The sequence below is a fragment of the Eurosta solidaginis genome, chromosome 5 (assembly GCF_040869045.1).
Source record: "Eurosta solidaginis isolate ZX-2024a chromosome 5, ASM4086904v1, whole genome shotgun sequence".
In the NCBI taxonomy this organism is placed as follows: domain Eukaryota; kingdom Metazoa; phylum Arthropoda; class Insecta; order Diptera; family Tephritidae; genus Eurosta; species Eurosta solidaginis.
In genome coordinates this window covers 116,159,692-116,174,193 of record NC_090323.1, presented here as the reverse complement: position 1 = coordinate 116,174,193, position 14,502 = coordinate 116,159,692, and the positions used below count along the sequence as shown (strand labels likewise).

At 35.8% G+C, this 14,502-nt stretch overlaps 1 protein-coding gene across 2 annotated transcripts in view; it reads right to left on the bottom strand.

Annotated features, from left to right (window-relative positions):
• eIF2A (eukaryotic translation initiation factor 2A) overlaps positions 1-14,502 on the bottom strand; it is a 308,681-nt gene that overhangs the window by 180,951 nt on the left and 113,228 nt on the right. For both annotated transcript variants that reach the window (XM_067791560.1, XM_067791559.1), the window contains exon 5: positions 7,262-7,536. In XM_067791560.1, coding sequence (XP_067647661.1) covers positions 7,262-7,536 — 275 coding nt within the window. The remainder of the gene's footprint in view (positions 1-7,261; positions 7,537-14,502) is intronic.

The window sequence follows — 14,502 nt, the reverse complement described above, 5'->3', positions numbered from 1 at the left end:
ACTGGATCAGGGTAACACTAGGATGTGTTTTTACATTATGGCTATCAAATTGAAGCTGTTTTGAGTGCTTTAGTACAGGGTAGTTTTCATACCTATTGGTTACTAGGGTCTCGAGATATAGGCCAAAACGTGGATAAGGGTAACACTAGGATGTGTTTTTACATTATGGCTATCAAATTGAAGCTGTTGATGTGTGCTTTAGTACAGGGTAGTTTTCATACCTATTTGTGGCTAGGGTCTCGAGATATAGCCCAAAACGTGGATCAGGGTAACTAGGATGTGGTTTTACATTATGGCTATCAAATTGAGTACTTTAGTAAGGGTAGTTTTCATACCTATTGGTGACTAGGTTCTCGAGATATAGGTCAAAACGTGGATCAAGGTAACACTACGATTTGTTTTTACATTATCGGTATCAAATTGAGGCTGTTGATGTCTGCTTTAGTACAGGGTAACACTAGGATGTGTTTTTACATTATGGGTTTCAAATTGAAGCTGTTGATGTGTGCTTTAGTACAGAGTGAGTTTTATGCCGCTGGGTGACTAGGGTCTCGAGATATAGGCCAAAACGTGGGCCCGGATACCCATAGAATGTGTGTGTAATATGGATTACAAATGAAAGCTGTTGCTGAGAGCTTTAAAGTAATTTTCATTGTGATATTCGATTTAGTCTCATCAACCTAGCAAAACTGATAAATATGCATGCGAAGCCGAAATTAAAACATGAATTAATAATGCCCACATACCTATTTACATACGCCCTATTCGATTTGCCTGAAATTTGGTATATAAATTTGCCTATATTAGTATTTACGATCCTTTTTTCCAGGAAGTAGACCAGAGACGGACTGGGACTGAGATTAGGACTAGGACTGGGCCTGAGACTCGGAGTGGGACTGGGACTGGGACTCGGAATGGATAGACCAAATTTAGGACAGAACAACGTCTGCCGGGTCTGCTAGTTTATTATAAACAATTTTTTATTGCAAAGTAATAATTTCGGTAGTCACAAAGATTTACTGAAATTAAATAATTATTTTTTGACTTACAAATTATTAAATATTATAATAATATTATTATATTATAATAATTATGTTGCTGCTAAATTCATTGCATTGTGTTGTTGTTGTTGTTGTAGCGATAAGGAAATTCCCCGAAGGAGTGTTATCGATGTTGATGGTCCTTTGCCGGATGCAGATCCGGCACGTTCCGGTAACAAGCACCATTAAGTTACTAGCCCGACCATCTCGGGAACGATTTTGTATGCCCACATGAAACCTTCTAGGCAATACCGCCCTCTCACCCCCATAGATCCATGAGGAACTTGAGGTCGCCAGAGCCTCGGCTGTTAAAGAAACAGGATTCGCTAAAGCTGGGTGAGGTTGACAATTAGTTTGCGCTGCCAATCCCTTGAAAGCGTTGCGCTACACAGCCCCTTGAATCAATTTGGTATTTTAGTTGCCTCTTACGGCAGCCTTACCTGCCGCGGGTATATTCTAAGCCCCTAACCCGCTGGGGGTATTACATTGTGTAAACAATTTTTTTTTGTTACAGCCTTTTCAACGGGCCCACAGTATTTCGTTTAGAACGTGCTACGTGGACAAAATTCATCTTATTATTTTAAAAATTTTTCATCGCAAAATGTAAACAACTCCTCCAAACTCAGCATGCCGAGATTTATTTGCTTGTCAAATTCTTTATTAATGAGCCGTAGAGTTTAGATAACAAGCTTTATGTATTGATTGAAAAAAGTTGAAATTTATCGACACTATATTAGTACTATGTTTCAAGTCTAAATCTTTTAAAATGATTTTTCAGTAACTTTTTCAAAATAATTAAATTTTCAGTGTATTTTTTGGTAAAAATTTGAAAGTTTGATAGTTCAAAAAATATAGATTTTCACCTCTACCCAGGCTAGCCGATTCCCAAGGCAGCCGGTTCTATGTACCGGAGCGACTCGAGATTTTTCCCGGGATTTATCACGTGCAAGAAATGGTTGCATCGGGCAGGTTGCTCAGGGCTAGATTCGAAGACCCGACGTCTTCGTAATTTTTATAAATCTTTTGTGGTTCCTTACTGTTCACGCCCAAAGGCGTCCCGTAGTCTACGCCTCTACGCCTCAGCGCCGGCCCCCCTCCCACTACTTTCCAGCAGCTCAGCAAGCCACAAAAAGTACCCGCTGCTGCTCGCGCCCTACGGCGCCACCAGCTCATACTACAATCTCCGTAGTAGAGTCGGTAGCAGTGCCGAGCATCAGTCCTCGCCCCGTCTTGTTCTCACCTCTTTTCCTCTAGCAATCGTGTAGGTCAGGGAAACAGACTCTTAGTCCCTACCACCTTTTGCACCGTTTGCCAGCACAGAATATATATGTTTGCGTCATCTGCCCAATGCAGCTTCTGCCTTGGACGGTGCCACTTTCCTAGATGTTCTGGTCTCCGCGACGGCAGCCTCTCGACGGGTTTCATTGCGCCATGTTGCAAACCCAACTACACCGGGTACACCAATGCTTACCCAGGGACGTCCTGTCCCAGGGCCACAACATTACTTGCATCCTGGTCTCCCTCAACTCAGGCGTAGTCACCCGTCACTTACCCCTAGAGTGAAGAGGCCTTCCCCATTGCATTTCAGAATTCTGCAGTTATACTGTAATGGATTAACTTGGAAGATCACGGAGATAGTCGTTTTCATAAAGCGGCATAACATCCGCTTCGCTGCGATTCAAGAGACTGAACTCACAGTAAGATCTGCTCTGCAGACCTTTTCTGGCTATAATGTCCACAGAAAAGATCGCGAGAGTGGAAATGGAGGCGGTCTCGCGTCGATCATACATCACTCAGTGCAATGCAGCATATTTGATCCCGACAGCGGCCGCAGGGACAGTGTCCTAGAACGTCACGGTTTATCTGGCGATGTAAACCTAGAAATCATCAACATATACATTCCTCCTGCCACCTGTTGCCCTAGTGGATACCGCCCTAATATCAGAGCCTTACTCACTGGTGATAATCGCATTATCTTAGGCGATTTCAATGCCCGTCACGATCTATGGCATTCTGGATCTGTCCATCGTGAGCGCAGGTCTGGTGAGCTGCGTCAACTGACAGCCGATGGTAACATTGGCATCTGACCACCTGCCTATACTTATTTCGCTCGAGCGAACCGCCGACTTCATCGTCACCGAAAACCGCACTTTCATAAACTTTAAGAAAGGAAAGTGGGATGAGTACAAATCCTGCACAGACAATCCCTTTGCTGCCCTCCCTATCCCGACTGATGCTCGCCAAGGGAAAAGCGCTTTTTGCAGACAATATATAATGCATTATACGGTTGACAAAGTTAAACGGCGAGCCAGCAGACGCTCACATAAACATAAATAGAGCGCGTCCCCAATTACCATCGCCGCCAAAAGGGTTGAGGATGCCATCGGTCAAGCTAAACCATCTAAAGCAGTGGGCCCAGACGGCATAGCCATGTCGATGCTTAAAAATCTAGGTAAAGAGGGATCTAAATATCTAGCACATGTCTACAACCTGTACTTCCCATCTTCGTCATCCCCGAAAAATGGAAAATGGCCAAGGTGGTCCCGCTACTAAACCCTGGGAAGCCATCTAACATAGGAGATTCTTATCGTCCGATATCTCTCCTATCGCCAGTAGCCAAGACATTTGAAGCCATTCTGCTCCCCTACTTTAAAGCAAATTTGCAACCAGCCAATCATCAGCATGGCTTCCGAAAATTACATGGCACAACCACCGCGCTAAATGCCATTAGTACTCAGATAAATTGCGGATTAAATCAAAACCTCTACCATAGGATAGTACTCGTTGCGTTAGACCTGTCAAAAGCTTTTCACACGGTCAACCATGGCACGTTACTGCAAGACCTGGAAGGGTCACCCCTTTCCCAAAGTCTTAAAAGGTGGGCCGCAAATTATCTGTCTGGTCGGCAAGCATCGGTGCAGTTCAGGAACACAACATCCAAACCAAGAATAATTAAGTAAGAGGTGCCATAGGGTACTCAAAGAACAATACCCAAAACTAGCAAAGGAGGAACGCACTCTCCCTAGGGAAACGCGCGTCACTCTAGATCAACTTCGATCTGGGTACTGTAACAGTTTAAACTCGTACCTATCCAGAATCAACCCTGACATATGTCCTGCTTGTAATGTGTCCCCACATGACACCAACCATCTCTTTAACTGTATTGTGGAACCAACGCCTCTAACACCCCTCTCATTATGGTCCACCCCTGTTGAAACAGCAAGTTTCCTTGGACTCTCGTTAGAGGACATTGATGAAAATTTGTGATTGATCGCACCTATTGGATGGGGCGAAGCACTGCTACAACAACAACAACAACATCCAGGCTAGTTTTTAAATATATCGTAGGAATAACTATATTCTTTGTTAAAATACAGGCATTGTTTAGCGCACACTTCAGTACAACGTTTACTTTAAATTTGTTTTTTTTTTTTTCAGAACATGTTTACTCTATTTCAAGAGTAGAATTGTTTCAAGAGTGGTTAAAACACACAGAAACGAGAAAATGGCGTATATATGAGTATTTGTCTTCAAAATAGCACTTCGGCGACATTACTGAAAGCAGCCAAAAAGAAATAAAGTTAAAGGTACCCAACTTTTCTAATAAGATTGGTGACAAATGGTTGGCTCCAGGCAAGTCGAAGGAGCGTTTTTTAATTAATAATAAATCATGGCTGGATGAAAAGGGCATACCGTTCACTGTGTGTACTTTTGTGACACAACCTTCGAATTCAAGTGCTGCTGTGAATCCTGCTGGAAGACTTCGAAAAGATTTCGTGGTTCAATTAATCCTAGGCAGTTAAGTAGTGGCGAAGCTTTAGCTTATTATACAGATTCTAAGTGAACAACGCGGCCACCGTGGTGTGATGGTAGCGTGCTCCGCCTACCACACCGCATGCCCTGGGTTCGCACCCCGGGCAAAGCAACATCAAAATTTTAGAAATAAAGTTTTTCAAATAGAAGAAATTTTGTCTAAGCGGGGTCGCCCCTCGGCAGTGTTTGGCAAGCGCTCCGAGTGTATTTCTGCCATGAAAAGCTCTCAGTGAAAACTCATCTGCCTTGCAGATGCCGTTCGGAGTCGGCATAAAACATGTAGGTCCCGTCCGGCCACAAGAACGCATTCATACAAATAAACTAGGAAATGGGCAATGAAGGCAGGACATAATGTTTTTTCGTCATATTATAGCTTGGTAAAGTCCAAACGGGCCTGTTATAAATTTGCAAGCCTTATTAAATAAACTAGTGGAACGTCTAGTATTAGCCCAGAACGAAGTTATTAGCAGTGTGCCCCCTACAAGTTCATCATTTACACTTGTTACTAAATGGGGATGTGATGGAAGTTCTGGCTAAAGCACGTACAAACAGAGATTTGAGAACACTGAAGGCACGGACGAGTTTCTTTTCGTATTTTCTTTAGTTTTCCTTAAGTTATTTGATGGGTCCAAAATCATTTGGCAAAATCCCCGGCCTTCGTCAACGTTGTACTATTGTCCAATCAAATTTATATTTGCTAAAGAAACGAACAACTTAACATTATCGGAGACAAATAAAGTGTTAGACGAAATCAGTGCTCTTCGTACAACACTTATTAACTTTCGTGATTCTCAGATCTCTGTGAAACATCTCTGTTGAACCCAACAAATTGTGTCTTGAAGCCAGACGATATTATCTTAGTCTCTATTCGTGGTACAATATGCCAGCTACTGTACATAAAATACTGATTCACAGGACAGAGGTGATCAAAGCGGCATTGCTTCCAATTGGCCAGCTTTCCGAAAAGATTTCGGGAATACAAAACCCGCAAATGCTCGCGTGTTGCCAAAAACAGAGACTTACTATCCATATTATGTACAGAAGTACAAAAGCTAATTGCAAGCCTTAGCACAGAAGAATGGTCATCATATTGTCCCACAATACCACAATATGGTGACGATAATACCGTATATTACTCATCAGAAGACTCTGATGATGATTAACTATTAGGTTAAGTTAAGGTTTTGAATTAAATTTTCGGGTGGAAACTGAATATTATACACCCAGCTGTAGATTTTCAATAAAGGCACTGTATTTTACTACTTTGAGTGACATAAATATTTTCATGAAATTATGAAATGGGGTTTCTGAGGGGGCCCGCGATTTAGAGGTACTATGACATTTTTTTAATTCAGGAGAGTCTTTAGTTGTATAGAGGGTAATTTTCATACCCCTGGGTGACTAGGGTCTCGAGATATAGGCCAAAACGTGGGCCAGTGAATGCCTAGACAGTGTTTATACAATATGGATATCAAATGAAAGCTGTTGATGAGTGCTTTAGTACAGAGTAATATATTATCCAGAAACGGACTGGGACTGGAATAAAACACATACCACCCTCTGGGACAGGCAATAAGGGATGCAGAAGAATGAGAAGAAATTGAGAGAAAATAAAAGAGAGAAGGAGAAGTAGATTGAGAAAGAGATAGAATGAGACGAAGATGGAGATAGATGAAGCGAAAAAGACGGAGGGAGGAGTGAATAAAAGGATTAGGAAAAAGTTAAGAGGGGGGGAGGGCAGAGTCAGACGGAAAAAGCTTATTAAAATGTATGCAGATAGGCTAAATTTAGGGCAGGACAAGGTCTGCCGGGTCTTCTAGTAACAAATAAAAGATTGTACTAAATTGCAAACATCACCAATTTTTCTCAATGTGGTACAACGATAAAATTTGAGCCTCTCTTATAACATCCGGACGATCGAACTCAATTCCTTTATACCATTACAAACCACCGTTATGCGATAAAAGTTTTAATACCATTATAACAACTGTTGGCAATGTCTAAATATGACTAATTATACTTAAAATATCGTTATATAATATAAAATAATGCTAGATGGACAATCTAGCATGATCTACGAAGTAAACTGTGCGGCCTTCTGAGATACGACTTATTTAACGACTTCACTGAGATACGACCTTATTAAGCGAATGTCTTAGATACATCCTTGTTAACAAATTTCGAGAAGTTACGACCTTTATGTTAAGGTCGATTTATCAGGAAATCCTTTATAAGGCACGTATTTAAAGCGTCTGCGTGCACTAACGGTGAAATATATCAAAACTTTCCCATTAGAACGTCAAATTCTGACAACATTACAAGACAAGAAATATAATTACAACCCGATACATGCATTTAATAAGGTAAGACTACATCCATGCATCCATTAATAAACTTATTTTAATTACCTGGAGTAGACGTGTGGGTACTTTTGACTTGTGGGCGTGGTATAAATTGGTCTGGATCTTTCCCTTCTTTTAGCATTCGAAGATGAGGAGGAGTGTACGCCTTTTTACTGGCTTCTGGTAAACTAGACTTTATTCCTTCGAGTTTTACTTTTGATATTATTGGCTCACTGAAAGTGTTATCAGCATACTTCTGCCACTCGACTCCTAGAAGCTCCTGTCCCTGGGGCCAAATTGTTTCATGCACTAAAGCACCTGTATAGTGATATATCTTAAATCTAAAAATACAATGTGTTCTATTAGAATCTTGTTAATTGAAGGATTAAATTTATGAATTCATATTAATTGAAATATTTAAAGCATTGTTCACTTTAAATATGTACAAAATATTTGTAAGAAATACATTTTCTGGAGGAAAATAATACGTCATTCTTATGTTTTTGGGAACAGCTTTAATTATATTGAATCCAACAACTTTAACAAGATGTGATATTGTTATCATTTTCATAGGTTTGCTTCTTATATAAATAAGGCGCTATCAATATAAAATTGTAGAATAATACATGCATATATATTGATAACGAATGCAAGTTAACAGTACACTTCCCACAGTGCCCTTATGGCAATCATAAACAAATATTCCATTTCTCAAGCCACTGGCATTTCAGTAAGCAGACTAAACAATTATTGTATTCTCAAGCCACTGGCATTTCAGTAAGCAGACTAAACAAAGATTATATTTCTCAAGCCACTGGCATTTCAGTAAGCAGACTAAACAAATATTATATTTCTCAAGCCACTGGCATTTCATTGAATAAACATTCCATTTCTCACGCATCGGTTTTCAAGGGCAAATCCGATGCAACGCTTACATTGTAAATATTGAATTAAGTTATAAATAAGAGCAATTGTGGAAAATAAAGTCAGTTTGGATTCTGAGTTTGGTGTCAATGTTACATTCTGTAACTAACCATACAAATTCTTATTATTTTTTAAAAACCCCTCCTAAAGTAGGAGGACGATAATTGGCGCCCGGCGTGTGGGGCATGCGTTGTAAAAATAAGTATCGTCAAAGGACGAGAAAAAATAAAAAAACACAAAAGTTAAACAACAAAGTTTTTAAAAAAAAATATCGTCAAAGGACGAGAAAGAACAAAAAAAACCCAAAAGTTAAACAACGAAATTTTTTAAATAAGTATCGTCAAAGGACGAGAAAGAACAAAAAAAATACAAAAGTTAAACAACAAAATTTTTTAAATAAGTATCGTCACTGGACGAGAAAGAACCAAAAACACAAAAGTAAAACAACAAAAAATTGTTTTCAAAACTTTAACTAACTACCATTGTGAATTCATACAAGTGGTTTGAAAAAAACATTAACAATAGTAAACAGCTTCAATCATCTGTTGAATCGCTGTTCGAATACTTAAATCATTTAATGTGAAGTTCGTGGGTTGAAATTTGAAAATTGACAAGAAAAATACAAGTGAGCAGCTAACAGCAAAATAAGTCCATGGAGAAATAAATTTAATAGAGTGTGCAAAAACAAAAGCAAATTTAAAAACGTAATTCTTGAATTACTCGTATCACAACAACAACAAAACAAACATACAACCATAACGTTGAATAAGAGGAAGAAGTAAACGAGAGGAGAAGAGCAGTTCAAAAAGGAGCAGAGAAAAAAAGGAAGCTGTATATAAATTTGATGTTACAGGACCAGTGAGAGCAGCAGTACGGCAGTGAAGTAAGATTAATTTTTATGCTATTTAGTGAATAGAGATTCATTTTTGTACTTACGCTATTTAAAAAAAACAATTACTAAAAATATTTAAGTGTGGATTTGTTGATACAAGTATTTGGAAGTATGTCGTTAGAAAGTGAAAATGAAGCCCTAGTGGATAGGTTAATAGCCGCGACTAACGCTTCATTAAAATTAGAGGTAGCGGAATTGCGCAGGCAAATCGAGGGGATGACTCAGGCAGCTACCATCGCGGAGTACAAGCCTGAGATCATCAACCAGCAAATAAAGTGCGAGGAGTCCTTAGAGATAATAAAGTCTTTGCCCGAATTCACGGGAAAGCAAAATAAATATGTTAGTTGGAGGGAATCCGCTAATAACACAATGAGTTTATACGTTAGAGGCAGCCGTAGGTATTTCGCTGCACTAACGATATTAAGAAATAAAATTACACAGGAAGCCAATGATTTGCTATCAAATCATGGGACAGTGCTAAATTGATGCCATTTTGGCACGATTAGATTTCGCATACGCCGACAAGAGGCCAGCCCACATTATTGAACAGGAGATTAGCATTTTGAGACAAGGCTCTAATTCAATAATTGATTATTATAATAGGGTTAACGAGAAATTAACGTTGTTGATAAATAAAACGATCATGACCTACGGTACTGACAGTTCAGTCACTAGGGAACTTAATGCCAAGAATAGGCGAGATGCTTTACGCATATTTATAACCGGATTGAATGGGAATTTATCAAATATCCTGTTTTCATTGTCACCAAGTGATCTGCCGAACGCTTTGGCAAAGACCCAAGAATTGGAGTCTAACAATATGCGAGCAAATTTTGCTTTACAGTTCGGTAGGCTGACCCATTTTTCGCCTTCAACAAATAATGGGCAAAATAATTATAACCATAGAAGAAACTTCAATAATAATCTGAGGTTTGCACAAGAACAGCCTCAATGAAATTTCGACCAAAGAGTTGAAAGGGTGCAACCACGACCGACCCCAATGGATGTTGATTCCAGCATCAGGGTACATAATCGGCCGCAGCTAAAACCTACTTAAAATTACCAAAGTAATAATCAAAGTGGTAATATAGAAAAAAGACCACATGGAAGCACGCAGCAGACCGTGCAACCACCCAATAAGACATTACGTGTCAATAATATAAATGAGGATCATTTTTTAGACCAAAATTAGCTTTGCCATACATTTTCTTGTATGACAGGGCAATAGGTAAAAATTTTAAAATATTAGTTGACACAGGAGCAACTAGCTGTTATATAAAGTCAGGTATTTACAAGAATAGAAATGAATTGGCTATACAAAAAAGAGTTAAAACAATTAACGGCTATTCAACAATACGTTACTATCATTTTGTAACTTTGTTCGGTAAAAAGCAGATTTTTTATGAAATTGAAAATTTAGAAGCAGATTTGCTGATCGAATATAAGTTCTTGAGAGATATAAAAGCGGTAATTAATCTTGAAAAGAGGAGGTTGATATATCAACATTCAAGTTGATATTTTAAAAAATCTTTTATTTTATTTACTTTTGAGTTTAAATATTTTCAAACTAATTAGAATTTTCTTTTTTTGAAGTTATTCAAAAATTTTAAGTTAACACGAAAACTCAATAAAAATTATCTTTAAAAATTAAAGTAAAGAATACAAAGTAGTTAACACTATATTTACCCCCCCTCCAAGAAAATTTGAAACAAACAAATTATTAATTAATATTAAATGTAACCTTTTTTTGTTTTTTATTGTTTAATGTATTTGTATTTAAATTAGTGTTAATAAGTATGTTTGCTGGTTTAAGTAAATCAATTGAAATATTTTTAATAGTATTTTTGTATTGAATTGTAAATGTTTTATGTTTCTTAGAGATAACTTTAAAAGGTCCTTCATAAGGTGATTCTAAATTAGATTTACGAAGAACTTTAACAAAAACATACTCACAATTTTCTAATTGTTTAGGAACGAAAAAATTTTCTTTATTATGATGAAAAACTTTAGAACGAACAAGTGAAAAATATTCTCTTATTTTATGGAGAGCGTCATTAGAAAAATCATGTTCATTCTTACTATTTGAAATAATTAATTCACCAGGTATTCTAAGTGTTTGGCCATAAACAACTTCAGCAGATGAACATTTTAAATCTTCTTTAATAGAAGTTCTTAAACCAAGTAGAATGAATGGTAAAATGTCAGACCAATGAACCGAGTCGTTTGATGCTATAATTGCTGCTTTTAAAGTTCGATGAAATCTCTCTATCATGCCATTTGCTTGGGGATGGTAAGGAGATGTATGAATTTTATGAGAACCTAAAAGTTTAGTTAATTCCGTAAAAAATTTTGAGGTGAATTGTGAACCTTGATCTACTGTAATATTCAATGGTATACCATATCGTGGTATATAATTTTGAATAAAAGTTTTTACTATAGTATTTGTTGAAATATCTTTAAGTGGATAAGCTTCAGGCCAACGTGAAAATCTGTCAATAATTGTTAAAATATAACAATTTCCATTTGAAACTGGAAGAGGTCCAACAATATCCATATGAATATGTTCAAAACGGTCTGATGGTATTTGAATTTTTTGGATAGGAGATTTAGTATGTCTTGAAATTTTGGATTTTTGACAATTGATGCAAGATGAAGTCCAATCGTTAATCTCTTTACGCATGTTAGGCCAATAATATTTATTTTGAATTAATTTTCTAGTTGTTCTTATACTTGGATGAGATAATGAGTGAATTTTGTCAAATATAATTCTTCTCATAGAATGTGGAACATAAGGTCGAAAAGGTTATAGAGAAACATCACACCATATGTTTAAATTAATAACTGGAATATGAATTTCTTTTAAATTATTTATAGAATTTGGATCAGTAATGGTTTTTTGTAAAAATGTATCAGTTTGTTTGCTCTTGAGTTGAAATTGCATTTATTTCTGGAATACGGTATATATTGAATATCATTTGTAAATTGAGCAATATATTCAAGATGCCGTAGTTGACGAGGAGATCTATCTACTTTAGAATTTAGAACATGAATTAAAGGTTTATGATCAGTATAAATTGTAAAAGTTCTACCTTCAAGAAAATGTTTAAAATGTTTAATTGAATTATAAATTGCCAAAAGTTCACGATCAAATGTTGAATATTTAGTTTCTGTTGTAGTTAATTTTCTTGAAAAATAAGCTAAGGGTTCTAGTATATTATTGCTAGTTTGTTGAAGAACTGCTCCAATAGCAACATTTGATGCATCTACTGCTAATGATAAAGTACCATTTTTGTCGAAATGTGTAAGTAAAGTATTTTTAGCAAAAAGTTTTTTAACATTTTCGAAAGCTGTTGTGGTTTCATTTGTCCAATTTAATTGTTTGAGTTTGTTTTTAATTGCATGTGTTAACATTTCATGAAGAGGACTAAGTTCTGTTGCTAACATTTTAATATATCTGTGATAGTAATTTATCATACCTAAAAATTTTTGTAATTTATTTATAGAAATTGGTTTTTCAAAATTTGTTATGATTTCAATTCTATCTAAAGATGGTTTAATACCTTCGCCTGAAATTTCGTAACTTAAGAAATTTAATTTATTTACACCGAGAGTACATTTTGAAGGTTTAATATTTAAATTATATTCTTCAAGTCTTTTGAAAACTGATTTTAAATGATTTATATGTTGATCTTCATTATCACTGGCAATAAGAATGTCATCAATGTATGTAAATACAAAATCGAAATCAGAAAATACTTCATTAATAAAGCGTTGGAAAGTTTGAGCACTGTTTCGTAAACCGAAGGGCATTCTTACGAATTCAAACATTCCAAAAGGGGTAGTTATTGCAGTTTTATGAATGTCTTCTTCTGCCATTGGAATTTGGTGGTAGGCACGCACAAGATCAATTTTGGAAAAAAAATTGTTTATTTTTTAAATCAATTGTTAAATCGTGAATATGTGGTAAAGAATACCGATCTGGTGTAGTAATAAAATTAAGTCTTCGATAGTCTCCGCAAGGTCTCCAATCATTTGGTTCTTTTTTAGGAACGAGATGAAGTGGAGATACAATAGGAGAATTTGAGGGTCTGCATATACCAGTTTTAACTAAAAATTCAAATTCAGTTTTAGCAATTTTAAGTTTGATTGGATCAAGACGTCTGGGTTTCGAAAATGGTAAAATACCTTTTGTTTCTATCCTGTGAACCGTATGGTGTTTAACTTTTTTAGTATAATCTGGTTCACAGGTAATAGATGGAAATTCATTAAGTAATTTTGAAAACTTATTTTCGACAATAGGAATTTTGAGTGAGAAAATATCAGAAAATCCAGAAGATCCAGCAACTTTAATTTTTGTAGTATAATCCATTATTTCTTTATTTTTAATATTGACAATAATTCCGAATTTTTCTAAAAAGTTTGCTCCTAAAATTGGTGTATCAATGTTCGCAATAATGAATGGAAATTCAAAATCTCTTCTTAAACCTAAATCAATTTTAAGTAGTTTTGTACCGAAAGTTTCAATTGAAGAACCGTTTGCTGCGGTCAAAGTAAGATCCGAATTTCTTTTATAAATTTTAAATTTAGAAAAAGGAATAACTGATACAACTGCGCCGGTGTCGATAAGAAAATTAAGTTTATTGAATTTATCAAATATGAATAGGCGACGAGTAGGTTTAATAATAGTTCCATTATCCGTCACCGTCATAATGGATCGTTTCAGTTTAAATTTTGTTCGGAATTTGAATTGTGATTTTGATTAAAATTGCATGGGGGTATACATTTAAGAGCGTTATTCTTAAATTTTTTGTGATACCAACAAATATTTGTTTGTGAAGTAAAATTACGATTGTTTGAAAAATTTCTTGATCTTGAAAAATTTTGAGATTTAGATCTATTTCTATCTTTATATCTTGAACGGATTTGTAATTGATTAATATCATTAGAAATTTTATTTAAATTTTGATAAATAGCCGTAGTTAATTCAGTTAAATTTTTAACGCATTGTTCTAAAATATTATTATTTATACTTGAGACTACAGGAGATTTGGAAGAATGAGGTTTATTGATTAAATCAAAAAGTTTGTCAGCTAAAATAATAATTTCATCTCTGTTTTGATTATTATTGGAAGTCAAATGAATTTGTATTTCTTGTGGTAATTTACGAATCCACAATTTAAAGAGTAATTCTTGGCTAACTATGGAGTCAGAACCTATAAGTGATTTCATAAATCTGAATAATTCAGATGGTGAACGATCACCAAGTTCAGTTTTTGAAAATAATTGTTCTAATCGTTTTTCTTCGCTAAGAGAAAATCTTTCACATAGAATTTTTTTGATTGTATCATATTTATTAAAAAGAGGAGGGTTAATAACATCTACAATTTTAGATATAGTATCTCGTTGAAGAGTAATTAGAACATTTTGAAATTTTAAATTATCATCATTGATATTGTTAATTTCAAATTGTCCTTCAACAAGCAAAAACCAG